Here is a 22,338-nt window from a genome sequence, read left to right as displayed (position 1 = left end):
ACAGGTGGCGCAGCGCCTGCTGAGCATGCCTGAGGCAGACCCAGAAGCAGAGTCCAGAAGGATCCATGTGAGTCGATACTGGCAAAAGTTGACTGCAGAAGATGACGTCGAGGCATACCTGACAACGTTTGAGGGGACGGCATTGAGGGAGAAGTGGCCGAAGGCACGATGGGCAGATTTGATTGCTCCGTTTCTCTCCGGCGAGGCCCAAAAAGCTTACCATGACTTGGACCTGGATGTCGCTCAGGACTTCGAGAAGCTGAAAGTTGAGATCCTGGCCCGGCTGGGTGTAACGACGGCTGTCCGTGCACAGAGGGTACACCAGTGGACATACCAGCAAGATAAACCGGCGCGGTCTCAGATGTTCGACCTGATCTGCTTGACAAAGAAATGGCTGCAACCCAAGGTACTGACAACACCCGAAATAATCCAGCGGATTGTCTTGGACAAGTACCTGAGAGTACTACCACCAGCGCTGAAAAAGTGGGTAAGCCAAGGAAATCCCACGACAGCGGATCAACTGGTGGAGTTGGTCGAGCGTTATTCCGTGACAGAAGGACTTCCCGACGAAACCGTTAGCACCCGGTCTGTGCCTTCTCCTCGTGGAACCGGTAAGACTGTTCCAGCGACTACGGGTGAAGGAAAGTTGCCAAAAACTGTGGGGGAGGAACACGGGACTGCTCGCACTCCGAGACCAAGAGTGTTGGACGGTGGTCTCAGTAGGGGGCCTGTTAGGTGTTTCCGCTGCCGTGAGAAGGGCCATATTTCTGCGAACTGTCCTGTTACCACTGAACCCATGCAGTGTGATGTTACAGACTCTAAGAAACGCATGTCTTTGGTTACACGGCTAGTGAATGTGAATGCGGGTAAAAATGATATAGCGAAACACTTGTGTGAATTATCTGTTGATGGGAAAAGTGTTGTGGCATTATTAGACTCTGGAAGTGTGGTGACTCTGGTGAAAGCTAGTCTGGTGGCACTTCCATCTGGTTCGTCTGACAAATTTTCTGTAACGTGTGTGCATGGTGACACCTGCTCGTACCTAACAGCGGTCATATCGATTTCCACTCCCTATGGGTCTGTGCAACACAAGGTGGGACTCGTTCCGCATTGTTACAGGATGTAATCCTGGGCAGGGATTTTCCCCATTTCTGGCAGTTGTGGGAGAATCAGTTGCTCCTTCACGGTAGCTGTGAGTCTTTTCCCATGTCATCTGGAGGTCCCGAACTCCTAGAGGAGGTCCCACAGGAAGACGTTGCTGGGGAGGTTATTGAAACTAACCTTCAGTTCCCCTTCTCAGTTCTGGCGGGGGAAACTGAGGAAACTGAGGAAACTCAGCGAGAGGCGGAGGCAGACAGCCATCCAGCACCTTGCCTGCCAGATTTGGGAGTCCAGTTGGATGACTTCCACAGCGAGCAAATGAAAGATCCTACCCTGATTCTGGCTAGGAAAAATGTAAAAATGATAGATGGGGTACCCGTAGAACCTGACACTAGGCTAGCGTACCCGTACATGGTTCTTGAAAATTATTTGCTCTACCAGGTAGAGAAAAAAGGAGAAGACACTGTGCAACAGTTAGTGGTACCCAAACCTTATCGGCGGAAGGTACTGGACCTGGCCCACGGACATATAATGGGGGGACATCTGGGGGTACAGAAAACCACAGAAAGGATATTGCATTATTTTGTGTGGCCCGGAATACATAGTGATGTACGTAACTATTGTGAGTCCTGTCCAGAGTGCCAAATCTCTGCGCCTAAAACTCGGTTCTGTAGCCCTTTGTTACCCCTCCCTATCATTGGAGTCCCTTTTGAGAGAATTGGGATGGATCTGGTTGGGCCCCTTCCCCGGTCCGCACGTGGGCACCAACATATCCTCGTCATCATGGACTATGCCACTCGTTACCCAGAAGCCGTCCCTTTACGTAACACTGCTACCAAAACGATCGCCAAAGAGTTGGTACAAGTGTTTAGTTGGGTGGGAATTCCAAAACAGATACTCACCGACCAGGGGACTCCCTTTATGTCGAGGGTGATGAAGGAGCTCTGCAGACTCTTACAAATAGACCAGTTGCGTACGTCTGTCTATCACCCTCAAACAGATGGCCTGGTTGAGCGGTTCAACAAAACCTTAAAACAGATGCTCCGGAAGGCGATAGACAAAGATGGGAAGAACTGGGATTACTTGCTACCCTATTTGCTGTTTGCCATTAGGGAAGTTCCCCAGTCTTCCACAGGGTTTTCGCCTTTCGAACTGTTGTACGCCCGTCGTCCCCGGGGACTGTTGGATGTCGCAAAAGAAACCTGGGAAGGTCAAGTCACTCCCTTTAAAACGGTGATCGACCATGTAACACAAATGCAGGACCGTATTGCCGCTGTCATGCCCATTGTTAGGGACCATATGTTACAGGCCCAGGGAGCCCAGAGGCAAAGTTATGATAGAGGTGCTAAGGTCCGTACGTTTGCATCCGGGGATAGGGTGTTGGTCTTAATCCCTACAGTGGATAGTAAATTTCTGGCGAAATGGCAGGGCCCCTTTGAGGTCATGGAAAGAGTTGGTGAAGTGAACTATAAAGTGTACCAGCCCGGTAAGAGAAAACCAGAACAGATTTATCATGTGAATCTGATAAAACCCTGGAAAGACCACTCTGCCCTAACGGCGGATCTGCCCCGTCCGGTTTGCGCACCTACCGTGCCGGAGGTGCAGATTGCCGAGACTCTCTCGGAACAACAAAAATCTGAGGTTAAGCAGTTTTTGTTACAGAACCGACAGTTTTTCTCGGAAAAACCTGGCCGGACTAAGCTGGTGAAACATGAGGTTGTTACAGAGCCTGGTGTCACAGTTCATGTGAAGCCATAGCGGATTCCGGAAGCACGCCGTGAAGCCGTCTCCCGGGAGGTGGTGGCAATGTTGGACTTAGGAGTCATTGAGGAGTCACACAGCGCCTAGTCCAGTCCAATTGTGTTGATACCTAAGCCGGATGGCTCTATACGGTTTTGTAATGACTTTAGGAAACTGAATGCGGTTTCTAAATTTGATGCGTACCCTATGCCTCGGGTCGATGAGTTAATCGACCGGCTGGGTAAAGCCCGATACATTACAACCCTGGATCTAACAAAGGGGTACTGGCAGATCCCTCTGGCCGAGGCGACCAGAGAGAAGACGGCATTTGCTACACCGGAAGGTCTGTTCCAGTATGTCTACATGCCGTTTGGACTTCACGGAGCTCCAGCAACGTTCCAGAGGTTGATGGATCGAGTCTTGAGGCCCCACAGGCAGTACGCTTCGGCCTACCTGGATGACATCGTAATTTACAGCTTGGATTGGGAAACTCACCTCCGGAAGGTACAGGCGGTGATTGATGACCTGCGAGACGCAGGCTTAACGGCAAACCCCAAGAAATGTCACATCGGGCTTGAAGAAGCCCGATACTTGGGTTACGTGATTGGCAGAGGAGTGGTTAAACCACAGATCGACAAAATACAGGCAATTCAGGGCTGGCCGCAACCAGTGAACAAGAAACAAGTACAAGCTTTCCTGGGGATCGCCGGCTATTATCGCCGGTTCATACCCAATTTTGCAGCCATGGCTACCCCTTGTCGGATCTTACCAAAGGGAAGGGTTCCGTCATGGTAAAATGGACCTCAGCAGCTGGAGAGGCCTTCCACAGCCTGAAACGAGCTTTGTGCTCTCAGCCCGTACTAGTGACTCCTGATTTCAGCAGCAAGTTTGTGGTCCAAACTGATGCTTCTGATACTGGGGTCGGAGCTGTACTTTCCCAGGTGAGGGACGGAGTGGAACACCCGGTCCTCTACCTCAGCCGGAAACTGAATGTACATGAGCAGAGGTATGCCGTGGTTGAAAAAGAGTGCCTAGCCAAATGGGCTCTCGACTCCCTCAAGTATTACCTGGCAGGTAGGAAGTTTAAGCTGGTCACGGACCATGCCCCTCTCAAGTGGATGCACCTCCACAAAGACCGTAATAGTCGGGTAACCCAGTGGTTCCTTGCCCTGCAGGCTTACTCTTTCACGGTGGAACACCGCCCCGGGGTACAGATGGGGAATGCTGATGCCCTGTCCCGAATGCACTGTTTCGAGAGTGTTCTTGCTCGACCTGAGTGGTCTGAGCAGGGGGGGAGGATATGTAAGAATCATGTCGGTCTGGTAGTCGGGGGCAGTTATATCTCGCCCAGGTATTTGTCCTATGTGAATTAGGCCGCTCAGTATCTTCAGGATAATGATGGGTTAATGAGTGCGGGAATAAAGGATGACCAGCTGAGGGTTTCCGGGGTCAGCCTGGGGCACACAGATTGCCTGTCTGTGTGAGACAAACGTGAGTGAGAGCTGTGCTCAAGGACTGTGTGTTGTTAGCTGGGTGGGAGAAGCCCCCCCAGTTGTTAGATAGCAGCGTATTTGTTTAGTTAGTGCCGGACAGGCTAGGATTTATTTTTATGCTTTGTTTTATCTATGTTGCTTTCACGTTAATAAATCTGACCTGAAGTCAGTCTGCTAAGAAACCTGCTGTACGCCTCAGATTCAATGCACAAACCACGTGACCTTTGACCCCAGCAAAGGCGATCCCGAAGTGTTTTGTCACAGGGCCTATGTGACAGAAAATACCCAAAAGTGAAACCATTTTAAAAACTGCACTCCTCAAAACCACATTCAAGAACTTTATTAACCCATGGCCAGCACGGTGGATCAGCGATTAGCACTGCAGCGCTGGGGTCCTGGGTTTAAATCTCACCAAGGACAACATCTGCAAGGAGTTTATATCTTCTATCCCATGTTTGCATGGGTTTTCTATGGGTACTTCGGTTTCTTCCTTTAATATTCCAAATACATACTGATAGGGAATTTAGATTGCGAGCCCCACTGGGGACAGCGATGATAATACGTGTAAAGCTCTGCGGAATATGATAGCGCTATATAAGCAAAGTATAATAATAAAATAATAAATAACACTTCAGTTGCTTTACAGCAATTAATACAATGTTAAAGGAAAAAATTAACATTTTACTTTCTTTCACAAAAAATTCACTTTAGGCCAAATTTGTTTTACTTTTACAAGGTGTAAGGAGGCTAATGGCTGTGTAGTTGTCATGCTCACGCCCTGACTGATGGGCGTGAGCCAAGGGGGTTTGTGGCCCCACTGTGCCACGAACCAGACTACCCTGGAAGGGGCATGACTATGACAGCTGCCTTGGCTTTCACTGGAGCCTCTGATGGTGAGGTCAGGCTTGTGCGGCAGGCAGCTGCCAGGTGCTACTCCAGGGTGGTGTCTGGCTGTGGCTGCTGATCCCACTTGGAGAACAGGAACACTAGGACAGGTGTGGGTATCAGGCAGGACTAGCAGATGAGCACGGATGAAACTCGGACGAGTAGGCTGGCACGGCTGAGACACAAGGCTGGCAGAGACAGGACTGGCAGGAATGGCAGAGACACAGGGCTGGCAGGAACGGCAAAGACACAGGGCTGGCAGGAACGGCAGAGACACAGGGCTGGCAGGAACGGCAGAGACACAGGGCTGGCAGGCACAGCAGAGACACAGGGCTGGCAGGAACGGCAGAGACACAGGGCTAGCAGGAACGGCAGAGACACAGGACTGGCAGGAACTGCAGAGACACAGGGCAGGTCGGTGTGGTGTAAGAAGGAACAGGTAGGGACCTGTTCACACAGGAGATGCAGATACAGAAACAAGCCAGAAGGAAAAGAGTATGAAGGAACAGATTAGGACCTGTTCACACAGAAGAGAACTGCAAGGCTGCGGATAGGAATGGCAGAGAAGCAGGAGATGGAGCAGCAAAAGAAGCTAAGCAGAGCGGAACCGCAAGGAATGCAGAGAGGAGCTGCAGCAAGAGGTTTCTGCAGCAGCAAAAGCTAAGCAGAGCGGAACCACAAGGAATGCGGAGAGGAGCTGCAGCAAGAGGTCTCTGCAGAGCAGAGTAGAACGGAGCAGAACCACAGGAGTGCGGAGCAGAGGCAAAGCTGCAAGAGAGCGAAGCCCAGGCAAAGTCACAAGGGTTCAGAGCAGGCAGAGCCGCAAAAGTGCGGAGCATAAGCAGACTGAGAACACAAGGAAAGACACAGCAGGGAAGGAAGTCACAGACAAGGGGACAGAGATAGGACTAAGTACAGACAAGGTAATGGAACAAGACAAGGTACAAGAACAAAGACACAGGGACCAGGATATACAGCCTCCTGGAGGGCAGACAAACAAGATCAAGGCAAGGCGAAAAACCTCTAGAGAGGGAGTAACACAGAGCAAGGCCTGGCAACTCAGAAGCTAAACAAACTGAGCTAACACATTGCACAGGCGCCGTCCACTGGGTGGAGCAGCACTAAATACTGAAGGCCTCTTGGTAATTGGTCAGGAACAGATTAGACAGGTGCACCTGATTCCTATAAGAACCAGAGAGTTCAGGTGCCGCCCCCCTATGCACACAGCCAGGAAGCATGCAGAGAGCAGAGGCACAGAATATGAAGCAGGCAAGAAACAGAAACCACATCATGGCCTGGAGCAGTGGGTAAGATAGTGTGAGAGATGAGAGGCCATGCCGTGATGCCAGCAGAGTTGTTACAGTAGTCAAAGGGAGGTATGTGTCACAGAGATGGCTGCTCGCTGCGATGCAACCCGGAGTATTTTGCTTTAGTGCACATGAGCACTAAGATGTCGTTTAGTGCACCTGGGTCCGGGATGCGGGTAGCTAGGAGAGATGGGCGGGTCTGGCTACTCACATACCTCACCTGTGGGTGTGGTTACAGCCTACATAAAGTGTCAGAACAGCAGAACTCCCCATAAGTGACCCCATTTTAGAAACTACCCCTCTCCATGATTTTATCGAAGGTGCAGTGATCAAACTGACACCACGGGTGTGTCAAAGAACCTTACACCATTGGGCAGTGAAGAAAAAATAATTACATTTTTACCACAAAAATTTTGATTTAGCCCAAGATTTTCATTTTCACACATGAAAATGGATAAAAATGGCACCAAGATTTATCACACATTTTCTGCCGATTATTGAAATACCCCAAATGTGGCTGTGCAGTACTGATTAGCCACACGGCGAGGTTCGGAATGGAAGGAGCCCTATTTGCCTCCTAGTGCCCAGATTTTCCTGGAATAGTTTACGGACTCTATATGCAGAGGCCCCTCTAAAGTGACCCTATTTAAGAAATTATACCCCTTTGGGAATTTATCTACAGTTGCAGTGACGATTCTGACTCCAAGGGTGTTTTCCATAAACAAGCAGCAGAGGATATTGTATTGCGGAATAAAGGTTGAAAATCGGCCATTGTAGTGCCCAGAACATTTATAAAGTTTTTTTTATGTTTTGGCGCCTTTACCCAAAAGTAGGAATTAGTTCTACCGGTAATGGCATTTCCAGGAGTCCATCATGACAGCACCCTAGGAGGTAGTCCTTATCCTTCATGGGTGTCAGCTCTTTTGGAACTCCTAAGGTGAACCCGCAGAACTACGACAACGAACCTCCCAAGGGTGAGCTGGCCAGGTGGACCACCCTCAATACAGGGAGTGTTAGGGGCAGACCCGAGGGAGACTATTGTCGCAGAAGCTGATACCCGGGGACAGGAAGTAGGAACGGAAAAGACGCAGAACTGGCTATAACGGAGACACAGGACAGACTGGCAATGACTGAGACTAAGAATAGGCTGGATATGGCGGACGCCCAGCACAGACTGGATACGGCGGAAACACAGAACAGGCAGGGTATGGCGGAAACACAGGACAGGCAAGTTATGGCGAATGCCCAGGACAGACTGGATATGGCGGACGCCCAGGATGGACTAGATATGACAATGGGGACAGGAACACGGAAGAGGTTAAATAGCCCCTCCACGATGGATGCAGCAATAGGTTTGTTGAATTTCCTTCTACAAACATTTACCTTATATAGCATGCAGGAAATCCAAGGAAGGTAAAATAAGGGATGCTGTTATGATGGACTCCTAGAAATACCATTATCCATTTAACTAATTCCTACTCTCCAGGACATCCCTCCTGACAGTACCACCAAGAGAAATGCAAAATAACTTCTCTAGGTTAGGATTACTGCTTGGAGGACTTTCCTTCCAAAGGCAGTCTAGTCTGTTGGTTTGACAGAGCAATGTAATGTCTACAGAAAGTATTGAGGTTTGACCAGGTTGCTGCTCTGCAGATCTGATCTACTGAGGCCCCTGCCCTTTCTGCCCATGAAGTTGATACTGCTGTCGTTGAATGGCCTTGATGGTTTCTGGAGATCGTCATTCTGTAACATATGCTGTGCAGATTTTAGTCTTGATCCAGCTACCTAGCGTAGACTTCTAGGCTATGTGCACACGTTGCTGAATTGGCGTGGAAATTTCCGCAGCAATTCCGCAACTCCCTGCCGTAGGTAAAAGGCATGCGTATTCCCGGTAAACACTAGCGTTTTGCAAGCATAGTGTTTGACAAGTGTGACCAACTTTTTACTACTGATGCTGCCTATGCAGCATCAATAGTAAAAAGATATGTTAAAAAAAAATAAAAAATCGTTATATTCTCACCTTCCGGCGGCCCCCGCAGCCTTCCCGATCCTCACGATGCTCCCATCAACTCTTGTTCCCAGTGATGCCTCGCGACAATGACCCCAGATGACGTAGCATCACGCGAGACCACTACGTCATCACAGGACATTGTCGCAAGGCATCTCTGGGAATGGGAGCTGCCGGGAGCATCGCTAAGGCCTGGGCTGGATTCGGGGGCCACCAGAAGGTGAGTATATAACTATTTTTTATTTTAATTCTTTTTTTTAATAGGGATATGGTACCCAGGGCCTGGAGGAGAGTCTCCTCTCCTCCACACCCGGGTACCATCCGCACATGATCAGCTAACTTTGCGCATGGTGGGCATAGCCCCATGCGGAAAGTAAGCGGATCAATGCATTCCTATGTGTGCTGAATCGCCGCGATTCCGCACAAAGAATGAGCATGCTGCGTATTTTTCAGCGATGCGATTCCGCAGCGGAAAATTAGCACACATTGCGGAATCCCATTGAATTCAATGGGCTGTGTTGTATATACGTTTTTGCAGCGAAAAACCACAGCAAAAATGCACACAACCGCAATGTGTGCACATAGCCTTATGCTTTCCTTCCTTTATTTTTTCCTGCAAATTGGACAAAGACTTGAATCGGCTCTCCAATACCTTCAAGGAGTGGAATGAAAGTTCCCGCTGATTGCTATAGTTTTGACAGAAGGAAGGCAAGATACTCTCCTGGCTTCTGTGGAAGTCAGTGACCACCTTTGGAAAAATACTGGATCCAATCTCAGAATGATATAATCTTTCTGAATTTTTAAATACAGGTCTCTTATGGGGAAAGCTTCGATTTCCTCTATATGCCTTGCTGATATTATTGGTACTAGAAAGGCTGTCTTATTTCTCGATAGCTGAGAGCTGCTACTGCGCGGGTGGAGCCATCTTGGAGGAGGATTTTTTTTTTCTTCTCCAGTAAGATGGAGCCGCCGAAGCATGGGCAGTAGCAGCTATCGGATCACAGCTATATGCACTGTTAGCTGCTACTGTGCGGGCGCAATTTTCAAATTGATTTTCAATTTTCTATTTTTTTTCAAGCTGAATAACATTAAGAGCATGTATTATTGGTACCTGAAACATGAGATTATGCTACAGAGCAGGTGCCACGGCTGGCACCTGCCTGCAGAACGTTTTGTTTTATTCTAAGTATGTACAGATATTCATTATGTAACCTAGGGGGCAGGTCAGTGAGGGATCAGTGACCTGTCAGCAGTCTGCATTATGAATACCTAATCAGAGCACCACATGAAGACCCCCCACAGGCCGCCCCGATGGACGGGCAAATCATAAACTCTAAAATGAAAATAAAGATTAAAGAACCACAAGACGGATTTCATCAACCAAGGTGTCATTTTAATCCGTACAACGGCGCCGACCTGACACTGTGTGTATGTTACTGTGCACAATCCTGCTGACAAGTTCCCTTTAAAATAAGCTCTGGAGGCAGATTCTCATGCAGATCAGTGCCTGGCTCATAGTCCTGAACAACTCATTTACATAAAGAAAAACATGGATCTCTCTGGAATAAGACATTGGATCACAGATATCAAGGTATCATTTTATTCAGCTTGCTCTGAATGACCCACATAGAGACTGCTTAGGATGGTTGACCATACTGACAGATTCCCTTTACAAATGGTTTTCCCATCTTGAAAACATCTCTTTAACCCCTTCACAACATATTACATACATCATAGGGCTCGTCCCTGTCTTTGATGCTGGCTTGCAAGTCAAGCCACATCTTTCTCGGTAGATTAACCCCTTAAGCCCCAAGGGTGGTTTGCACGTTAATGACCGGGCCAATTTTTACAATTCTGACCACTGTCCCTTTATGAGGTTATAACTCTGGAACGCTTCAACGGATCCTGATGATTCTGACATTATTTGGAAAATTTCGCAATTTTCCAACTTTGAATTTTTATGCCCTTAATTCACAGAGATATGTCACAAAAAATACTTAATAGGTAACATTTCCCACATGTCTACTTTACATCAGCATAATTTTGGAACCCAAATTTTTTTTGCTAGGGAGTTATAAGGGTTAAAAGTTGACCAGCAATTTCTCATTTTTACAACACCATTTTTTTTAGGGACCACATCTCATTTGAAGTCATTTTGAGGGGTCTATATGATAGAAAAAAAACAAGTGCGACACCATTCTAAAAACTGCACCCCTCAAGGTACTCAAAACCACATTCAAGAAGTTTATTAACCCTTCAGGTGTTTCACAGGAATTTTTGGAATGTTTAAATAAAAATGAACATTTAACTTTTTTCACACAAAATTTACTTCAGCTCCAATTTGATTTATTTTACCAAGGGAAACAAGAGAAAACGGACCCCAAACGTTGTTGTACAATTTATCCTGAGTACGCTGATACCCCATTTAAGGGGGGGAACCACCATTTGGGCGCATGGCAGAGCTTGGAAGGGAAGGAGCGCTATTTGACTTTTCAATGCAAAATTGACTGGAATGGAGATGGGACGCCATGTTGCGTTTGGAGAGCCCCTGATGTGCCTAAACATTAAAAACCCCCACAAGTGACACCATTTTGGAAAGTAGACCCTCTAAGGAACTTATGTAGATGTGTGGTGAGCACTTTGACCCACCAAGTGCTTCACAGAAGTTTATAATGAAGTCCGGAAAAATAAAAAATCATATTTTTTCACAAAAACGATATTTTCGCCCCCAATTTCTTTTTTTCCCAAGGGTACCAGAAGAAATTGTACCCCAAAAGTTGTTGTGCAATTTGTCCTGAGTAAACTGATACCCCATATGTGGGGGTAAACCACTGTTTGGGCGCATGGCAGAGCTCTGAAGGGAAGGAGCGCCGTTTGACTTTTCAATGCAAAATTGACTGGAATTGAGAAGGGACACCATGTTGCGTTTGGAGAGCCTCTGATGTGCCTAAACATCGAAACCCCCCCACAAGTGACACCATTTTGGAAAGTAGACCCCCTAAGGAACTTATCTAGATGTGGTGTGAGAGCTTTGAACCCCCAAGTGTTTCACTACAGTTTATAACGCAGAGCCGTGAAAATAAAAAATCATTTTTTTTCCACAAAAATTATTTTTTAGCCCCCAGTTTTGTATTTTTCCAAGGGTAACAGGAGACATTGGACCCCAAAAGTTGTTTTCCAATTTGTTCTGGGTACGCTGATACCCCATATGTTGGGGTAAACCCCTGTTTGGGCGCACGGGAGAGCTCAGAAGGGAAGGAGCACTGTTTTACTTTTTCAACGCAGAATTGGCTGGAATTGAGATCGGACGCCATGTCGCGTTTGGAGAGCCCTGATGTGCCTAAACAGTGGAAACCCCCAATTGTAACTGAAACCCTAACCCAAACACACCCCTAACGCTAATCCCAACCACACCCCTAACACCAACCACACCCCTAATCCCAACACACCCCTAACCCTAATCCCAACCTTAACCACACCCCTAACTCCAGCACACCCCTAACCCTAATCCCAACCATAACCCTAACCACACCCCTAACCCTGACACACCCCTACTCCCAACCATAAATGTAATCCAAACCCTAACCCTAACTTTAGTCCCAACCCTAACTGTAGCCCTAACCGTAACTTTAGCCTTAACCCTAACCATAACTTTAGCCCCAACCCTAACTGTAGCCTTAACCCTAACTTTAGCCCTAACCCTAACTTTAGCCTAAACCCTAACCCTAAGTTTAGCCCCAGCTCTAACCCTAACTTTAGTCCAACCCTAACTGTAGCCCTAACCCTAGCCCCAACCCTAACCCTAGCCCCAACCCTAACCCCAACCCAAGACCTAACCCCAACCCTAGCCCTAATGGGAAAATGGAAATAAATACATTTTTTAAATTGTATTATTTTTCCCTAACTAAGGTGTTCATGAAGGGGGGTTTGGTTTACTTTTATAGTGGGTTTTTTAGCAGATGTTTATGATTGGCAGCTGTCACACACTAAAAGACGCTTTTTATTGCAAAAAATAGTTTTAGCGTGCCCACATTTTGAGAGCTATAATTTTTCCAGATTTTGGTCCACAGAGTCATGTTGTTTTTTGCGGGACGAGTTGACATTTTTATTGGTACCATTTTCGGACACGTGGCATTTTTTGATCGCTTTTTAGTCCGATTTTTGTGAGGCATAATGACCAAAAACCAGCTATTCATGAATTTCTTTTGGGGGGGGGGTGTTTATTCCGTTCCATGTTTGGTAAAATTGATATAGCAGTTTTATTCTTCGGGTCAGTACGATTACAGCGATACCTCATTTATATAATTTATATCTTATATATTTTTTTATGTTTTGGCGCTTTTATACGATAAAAACTATTTTATAGAAAAAATTATTATTTTTGCATCGCTTTATTCTGAGGACTATAACTTTTTTATTTTTTCGCTGATGATGCTGTATGGCAGCTCGTTTTTTGCGGGACAAGATGACGTTTTCAGTGGTACCATGGTTATTTATATCCGTCTTTTTGATCGCGTGTTATTTCACTTTTTGTTCGGCGGTATGATAATAAAGCGTTGTTTTTTTGCCTTTTTTTTTTTTTTTTTTTTTTTACAGTGTTCACTGAAGGGGTTAACTAGTGGGACAGTCTTATAGGTCGGGTCGTTACGACGCGGTGATACTAAATATGTGTACTTTTATTGTTTTGTTTTTTTTCTTTAGATAAAGAAATGTATTTATGGGAATAATATTTGTTTTTTTTTCTTTATTTAGGAATTATTATTTTTTTATTAGCATTATTATTTTTTTTTTTTACACTTCTAAATATATATTTTTTTTTACATTATCACATTGTCCCGGGGGGGGGGGGACATCACTATATAGTGACGGATCGCTGATCTGACACTTTGCAGAGCACTGTGTCAGATCAGCGATCTGACGTGCGTGCACTGCTCCAGGCTTACAGGTGCCTGCTCCCTGCAGGACGCGGAAGTAGCCCTGCGGCCATTTTGGATCCGGGGCCTGCAGGAAAGAGACGCTCGGTACAAGGTGAGCACATCGCCTTGTACCGAGGGTCTCAGGGAAGCCCGCAGGGAGCCCCCTCCCTGCGCGATGCTTCCCTATACCGCCGGGACACTGAGGATCATCTTTGATCGCAGTGTGTCGGGGGTTAATGTGCCAGGAGCAGTCCGTGAACGCTCCTGGCACATAGTGCCGGATGTCAGCTGTGATAGTCGGCTGACACCAGGCCGCAATCGGCCTCGCTCCCCCGGTGAGCGCGGCCGATTGCATATGACGTACTATCCCGTCCCTGGGAATTAAGTCCCAGGTCACCTCGACGGGATATTACGTCATATGGGATCAAGGGGATAAAATAAAAAAAAATAAAAAAAAAAAAAAACCACACACACCCACTCTTATTATTTAACCCCTTCACTCCCAACAATGTTTTCACCTTCGTGACTGGGACAAATTTTAGAATTTTGACTAGTGTCACTTCAGGTGGTTGGTAATAACTCTGGAACGCTTCAGTGGATCTCACTGATTCTGAGACTGTTTTTTCATGATATATTGTACTTCATAATAGTGGTAAAATTTATCCGATATGACTTACACTTATTTGTGAAAAAAAACGGAAAATGTGAAAATTGCTACATTTTCTAAATTTTCTCCAAACTTTAAATTTTTATGCCCTTAAATCAGAGAGTTACGTCACACAAAATAGTCCACAAACAACACCTCCCTCATATCAACCTCACATCAGCACATTTTTTTTAGTTAGGAAGATAGAAGGGTTAAACTTTGACCAATGGCTTCTCACTTGTCAAACAAAATTTACAAAAACCACTTTTTTAGGGAGCACATCACAAATGACGCGACCCTGAGGTCACTATGGCTTGGAAGAAGGGGAGAAAAAGAAAAAACAAACATTATCATATCATGAAGGTGTTGAACTGAAATTAACCAGGCAATTAGTGAAAAGTCCACATGCTTCAAAAAACCCAAGTGGATCAGACAAAGAAGCTGTGGTCTGCCATACAGTTTTCATATTACATTCATCTTTGGTGTCCATATGTGCTAAATTCAACCACTTTGATCAAGAGGTATACATGACATAGAATACTGCAGACAATGTTCTATCTAATATATAAAGCTGAATGTGTGTGTATGTGTGTATGTATGTATGTGTGTATGTCCGGGATTGGCATCTGAACCGTCGCAGCTACAGCCACAAAATTTTGCACAGTCACACGTCTGGACCCCGAGAGCGTCATAGGCTATGTTGTGAGGTGAAATTTTAACCCCGCGCTTTCCAATTCACCAAACAATTTTGCCCCTATCTACATAATGGGGAAAAAGTGAAAGGAAAAGTGTTGGAGGCGTCGCAGCTACAGGCACAAAATTTTGCACAGTCACACGTCTGGACCCTGAGAGCGCCATAGGCTATGTTGTGAGGTGAAATTTTAACCCCGCGCTTTCCAATTCACCAAACAATTTTGCCCCTATCTACATAATGGGGAAAAAATGAAAGGAAAAGTGTTGGAGGCAAATTAACAGCTGCCAGATGTGAACAAGGGGGACTTAAAGAATGACAGCGATGGCGCCAAAGAGTATATACTGTACAGTTGCTAAGGAGGGGCCCCAACATGGGATAATCACCACACCACCACGGGGATATGAACACACACACAAAATGCGCCACACACTACCACGTGCTCGAACACATATACCACCCTCAGCGCACATTTCACCACACATACACCAACCTCGCCACATAAAAGTAGAAACACAAAAGTCGCCGCTCAAAACTCGCCACGCGCAAAACTCTCCACATGCAAAACTCGCCACACGTGCAAAACTCACCTCATGGAAAACTCGCCACACGCAAAACTTGCACACGCAGAAAAATTGCCACACACAGAAAAATTGCCACATGCACAAAAGTTGCAACACATGCAAAAGTTGCCTCACACAAAACTTGCACATACTCAAAAGGCACCACACATAAAACTCGCCACGCGCAAAACTCGCCATGCGCAAAACTTGCTGCACACAACTTGCTACACTAACCTGTCACATGCAACTCGACACACAAAAAGTTGCTACACGCATGTCGCCACACAAAACTCATCTCACAAAAGTCCCTACATGCATGTCGCCACACGCAACTCAATCCACACAACTTGACACACGAAACTCGCCCTAAAACACACACAAGTCTGGTATTATCCTTCAAAAATAAAAATCTGATTAATAAGCAGACAAACTACAAGAGCAACAAATGTACCATATAGGAATCCGGCAGCTGTCAGTCACATGACCAGTCTATTATGTGTATGTGTGAGCTAATATATACTGCCAGGGGGTGGGCTTACTGTTGGCTGGGGATTTATCAGGCTGCCATTTTAGCTTACAAATACTGAGGTAAAAATACTGACCAAATAACTTGTGAACGAGGGCTAATACAGGAGGAGATGACATACAGATATATACTATATACAGGAGGAGATGACACACAGGTATATACTATTTACAGGGGAGATGACACACAGGTATATACTATATACAGGAGGAGATGACACACAGATATATACTATATACAGGAGAGATGACACACAGGTATATACTATATAGAGGAGGAGATGACATACAGGTACATACTACATACAGGAGGAGATGACATACAGGTATATACTATATACAGGAGGAGATGACACACATGTATATACTATATACAGGAGCAGATTACCTACAGGTATATAGTATATACAGGAGGAGATGACATTCAGGTATATGCTATGTATAGGAGGAGATGACATACAGGTATATACTAAATACAGGAGGAGATGACACACAGATATATACTATATATAGGTGAGATGACACACAGGTATATACTATATACAGGAGATTACATACAGGTATATCTAATATATAAAGCTGAATGTGTGTATGTATGTATGTGTGTATGTCCGGGATTGGCATCTGCACCGTCGCAGCTACAGCCACAAAATTTTGCACAGTCACACGTCTGGACCCCGAGAGCGTCATAGGCTATGTTGTGAGGTGAAATTTTAACCCCGCGCGTTCCAATTCACCAAACAATTTTGCCCCTATCTACATAATGGGGAAAAAGTGAAGGGAAAAGTGTTGGAGGAAAATTGACAGCTGCCAGATGTGAACAATGAGGACTTAAAGAATGAGAGCGATGGCGCCAAAGAGTATATACCGTACAGTTGCTAAGGTGGGGCCCCGACATGGGATACTCACCACACACGGGGATATGAACACAAACACAAAATGCGCCACACACTACCACGTGCTTGAACACATATACCACCCTCAGCACACATTTCACCACACACACACCAACCTCGCCACATAAAAGTCGAAACACAAAAGTCACCACTCAAAACTCGCAACGCGCAAAACTCGCTACATCCAAAACTCGCCATATGCAAAACTAGGCTCACGCAAAACTCGCCACACGTGCAAAACTCACCTCATGGAAAACTCACCTCATGCAAAACTTGCACACACAGAAAAATTGCCACATGTACAAAAGTTGCACCACATGCAAAAGTTGCCTCACACAAAACTTGCACATACTCAAAACGCACCACACATAAAACTCGGCACGCGCCATGCACAAATCTTGCTGCACACAACTTGCTACACTAACCTGTCACATGCAATTCGACACACAAAATGTTGCTACACGCATGTCGCCACACAAAACTCATCTCACAAAAGTCGCTACATGCATGTCGCCACACGCAACTCAACACACACAACTTGACACATGAAACTCGCCCTAAAACACACACAAGTCTGGTATTATCCTTCAAAAATAAAAATCTGATTAATAAGCAGACAAACTACAAGAGCAACATATGAACCATATAGGAATCCGGCAGCTGTCAGTCACATGACCAGTCTATTATGTGTATGTGTGAGCTAATATATACTGCCAGGGGGGAGGGCTTCCTGTTGGCTGGGGATTTATCAGGCTGCCAATAGCAACCAATCACAGCTCAGCTTCTATTTTGCTACAGTTAATTAACCTGAGCTCTGATTGGTTAATATAGGCAACAAAGACATTCTCTGTATAACAAAGCTAATATATGTTGTGAAATTCTTCTATTAGCTTAATTTTTGCCTTTTAATAATTACATTTCTATCTATTTGTTTTGTGGTTTTTGTGTGCAGAATAAATTTTTGCTAACACATTCTATTTTGCTAACAGCAGTCATTAACCCGGGCGAAGCCGGGAAGTACAGCTAGTACTTAATATAACAACATAACGATAGAAAGGTATATTTAAAGCCTTATGTCATAATTATTTAGAGCTATAATTTTAAAGCTGTACCATGTTACAGTAAATGCTTACCATCTTTGATGTCCTACTAAACTTGCACTTTGAGATGGTTGTAATGAAGACTGTGCAGTTAGTCTTGGTTTCTGTATCTTATTAGTGTGCTGCTGATTAATCCAACCACGTCCTGACGCCATTTTAAAATCTGAAGATTGGCCTACAAGAAATAAAAAAATCTATAAGACTTTTGTAGGTCATTGATCCAGATTGTAGGTGCTGCATCCCCTTGAGTACATCACATCCAGCAGGGACCACAGCAAAAGGTTCCCATTATTCTCTATAGTAAAAGTCACTAGTTTTTGGCAAAACAGCAGCCTCACTAGCCTTTTTGTTATTTTTTAATACTTTTGCTTAGTAGAATAAACTCTAAATTTGGTATCTAGAGTGTAAAAAGAGCCTAAGCTTTACAATTGAAGGGTTTCTCCAAGAATGCAATTTCCTTTCTTTGTAGGCTTTCTGGAGGTCACATCACAACTAGAGCACACGTAGCCGTAGCTGCAAATCACTGGGCTGTATGATGCTAGTGTTGGCAGCTCAATTACCGTAGATGGCTGCAGTAATCACATGCACTGATGTGATGAAGTCAACGCTACTAACTGTCAAAGAGTAGGGTAGTGGCAGAGTGGCATCCCTGGACCCAAAAATGGCGAGTATGGCTTTAATCAAAATCTCAAAATGTATTCCCAGAAAACCCCTTTAAGGTTATTCACATCTTCAAGGATGAGTGTAATTGGAGAGTGCCTGCAATAATAAGCAACTTTCTGATTTACTTTCTTTTTGTTTACAATTCGCTGCCTAGGAGACAGGCCACCAATATGGTCTAGCATCAGTTACAGGACATGGTCAGTGCTTTCCAGCTCTTTTCTATTGAGCTTGTGAAAAAATTAAGTGAAGCTGTCTGGGATTGCTACACCGCACTGTTCGCTCCCAAATCTGGCCAGATTCAGTGCTAATGAGCTTCTAATGCTGCCAAGGCAAACCTGCCTCATAGAGATGCCTCCAGCGTGCACAGTTCACACCAGCAATGAGACAATGCTGATGGTCTGACCTGTCAAACAGGAGCTTCCCAGCAATCAATAGGCCGGCTGACTGGGAACGGTGTGCTCCTGATGACAGAAGACAAAACAATTCTTCTGAAGAGGGCTTTCACCACTTTGGGCATGTTATACTGGCCACATCATGGAATAGAGGCTGGAGAGCTGAATAAAACATACGGTAGTTTAGATTTTTGCAAAGATTTAAGTAATAATATTTACATGTTAATTTTCACTGGAAACAAGGGGAGAGATTCTTCTCTGTGGACAAATACTTTTCCCCATCCATGGCACTGACCAATCATAAGTAGCCAGCATCATGCATTTGGAAAAATAAGAACAAGTCTACTGCTCTGCTTTCCTAACTGAGCTCACTGACCATATCTACTGTGAATGCCAGCAGAGAGTAGAGCAGAGCGATGTATAATTGCAAACACCTGCTTGCAGCTCTCCTCTCACCCTCCACCCAGCCGGAAAAAACTCTGCCCACAATTTATTTGTCTGGCTGCAAGTAAGTGTGATTTTGGCTGCATTAATGTCGTCATCTTAACTATGTGTCTACCTATAGCAAAACACATACGAGTAATAGGCATCCATTTAGGGTCCAAAAGAGCTGACTCTTTTTGGCGCGTGGAGCTAAGTGAGCCAGATCACCAAAGACTGCCCATCACTAGCTGTGAGATGAGAGCTGCAGAGGTGTTTGTAATGACCAACTCTGATCTCTCCTCCCTCACTGACTGCTGTGAGGTGAATGCTTCAAAGGTGTTTGTAATGACACAGCTCTGGTCACTAAAAAGAACGGACACCTGGATGTTCGGGTCCGGCAGGTTCGGATGAATAGTTACAAAAAGTTCAGGTTCGGGTACTGGAACAGTACAAGGACCCAAACCCAGACCCCATTCACTTGAATGGGGGCCTGAACATCCAGTGTTTGCTGCGCTGTAATGTGCAAGGCAGCGCAGCAAACACTGCTTCTGATCGGAGGTGAAATCATCCCCACCGGTCAGACAGCCGCGGTTCCCACGCTGTCAGAAGACAGCGGGAGGGCTCAGCTGTGATTGGAAGTATAAAATTTACCTCCAGTCACTGGTATCAGCTGATGGGACAACTGGTCCCATCATCCAAAACCTGCTGCCGCTAATAACAGCGAGAGCAGGAGCGGTGGATGGGAGTATTCATCAGCCGCTCCTGCCCTGTAAATAAATATTTTATTTTTTAAAATGGCATTGGTTCCCCTGTATTTTAGTTAACCAGCCAGGCAAAACTCACAGGTGGGGGCTGCAACCCTCAGTTGTCAGCATCAGCAAAGCTAGTTATCAAGAGAGGTCCCCGTGCTGTATTTTCTAATTATTTAAATAATTTTAAAAAACGGAGTGGGATCCCCCCCCCATTTTTGACAACAAACCTTGCTAAAGCAGACAGCTGGGGGGCTGGTATTCTCAGGCTGATAAGGGTCATGGATATTGGCACCCCACAGCCTAAAAATAGCAGCCCGCAGCTGCCCAGAAAAGGAACATCTATTAGATGTGCCAATTCTGGCGATTTGCCCGGCTCTTCCCACTTGACCTGTAGCGGTGGCAAGTGGGGTTCATATTTGTGGGGTTGATGTCACCTTTGTATTATCAGGTGACATCAAGGTTGGTTGTCAAAAATGGAAAAATGGGGGGACCTCACGCCGTTTATTTAAATAATTAAAAAATATGGTGTGGGGACCCCTCTATTCTTGATAACTAGCTTTGCTGAAGCTGACATCTGGGGGATGCAGTCCCCAGCTGTGAGTTTTGCCTGGCTGGTAAACTAAAATATAGAAGGACCCACACCAGGTTTTTTTTTTTTTTTTTTTTTTATTTACAGGGCAGGAGCGGCTGATGAATACTCCCATCCACTGCCCCTGCTCTCGCTGTTATTAGCGGCAGCAAGTGTCAGATGATGGGAACAGTTGTCCCATCAGCTGACACCAGTGACCGGAGGTAAACTATATATCTCCAATCACAGCTGAGCACTCAAGCTGTTTTTTGACAGTGTGGGAACCTAAGCTCTCTGACCAGCGGGGATGATTTCACCGCCGATCAGAAGCGGTGTTTGCCACGCTATCATGCACATGACAGCTCGACAAACACCCGATGTTCGTGCAGCCGAACCCAAACAGTAACACGGACTTCCTGGTGACGCCCATGTTCGGTGTCCATGCCCAAACAGTAGGTGTTCAGTACAGACGCAGAACTTTACTGTTCGGGTTCGCCCACCTCTATTTGTCACAACTCAGTTGTTGGGTATTATGGGACCAGGGGCTCCTTCAATGCCTCCAATGCTAGGAGCACCCTACCTTGCCCTGTTTCCCAGATTACGTCTAATGGTGAAGACGTTGGGGCCACATACGAGGGGCGTTCATTAAAGATTTCCTTGCTTTAGCTCCTGAATCCGCCCTCAGTCTGTACCACTCCTCCACACAGGGAAAAGGGGAGTAGTAGTGTACCGTAATACATCAACCAGACTAACAAGGTAATACAAAGAGGGATAAAGGAAAATACCAAGCATACAAATATGCTGACATAAACAATAGTGATGAGCGAGTATACTCGTTGCTCGGGTTTCCCAGAGCAAGCTTGGGTGGTCTCCGAGTATTTTGTAGTGCTCGGACATTTAGTTTTCCTCGCCTCAGCTGCATGATTTACGGCTGCTAGCCAGGCTGAATACATGTGAGGAATGCCTGTTTGTTAGGGAATCCACTGATGTATTCAGCCTGACTAGCAGCCACAAATCATGCAGCTGAGGCGATGAAAGCTAAATCTCCGAGCACTACAAAATACTCGGAGACCACCCGAGCATGCTCTGGGAAACCCAAGTAATGACTATACTCGCTCATCACTAATAAACAACAGAGGTAAACACTGGGGAGTGGAGGATGGGGAAAAACCAAAATAGAAGGGGAATTATAACACACCTAAAACCTCACAACAGTCTCAGATAAATCCAAACACCTTCTTAAATAACAATCACAAACCACCATCTCCTAACCATGGAGCATAAGCCTTCTGTCAATGAGTGCTAGCCAGGGCCCAGATTATATAGGAGATGGGAGTAGCTAACAGTGAACACCTGAAAGCCTTAATGCAGGAAAGGTTCTAAGAGCTCTCAACTGAGCAGATTAACCCCTGCACTGCTAAAAGATACCTGCATTGTTTAATATTAAGGTGAAGTGCTTCTACTCAGTGCAAAAGTAGGAGAAATCAGAGGCTGCGGTCTCCTGGCTATTCTCTGTCACGGTAAACCCGTGACAGCTCTCCTCTCTCCCCCCACACTGACTGCAGTGAGGTGAGCTCTGCAGAGGCGTTTGTAATAACACACAGCTCTGCTCTCTCCCCCCCACACTAACTGCTGTGAGGTGAGTTCTGCAGAGGTGTTTGTAATGACA

General features: G+C 45.7%; 1 protein-coding gene across 3 annotated transcripts in view; it reads right to left on the bottom strand.

The window, feature by feature from the left end:
* The window catches only part of FBXO15 (F-box protein 15), a 162,218-nt gene that overhangs the window by 137,112 nt on the left and 2,768 nt on the right, over positions 1-22,338 (bottom strand). For all 3 annotated transcript variants that reach the window (XM_077270099.1, XM_077270097.1, XM_077270098.1), the window contains exon 2: positions 17,905-18,046. In XM_077270099.1, the coding sequence (XP_077126214.1) occupies positions 17,905-18,026 (122 nt within the window). In that variant the 5' untranslated portion in view covers positions 18,027-18,046. The remainder of the gene's footprint in view (positions 1-17,904; positions 18,047-22,338) is intronic.

Source organism: Ranitomeya variabilis, chromosome 6, assembly GCF_051348905.1.
Source record: "Ranitomeya variabilis isolate aRanVar5 chromosome 6, aRanVar5.hap1, whole genome shotgun sequence".
In the NCBI taxonomy this organism is placed as follows: Eukaryota; Metazoa; Chordata; class Amphibia; order Anura; family Dendrobatidae; genus Ranitomeya; species Ranitomeya variabilis.
Note: the sequence above shows the minus strand (reverse complement) of the source record. Positions and strands in the feature narration are given on the sequence as shown.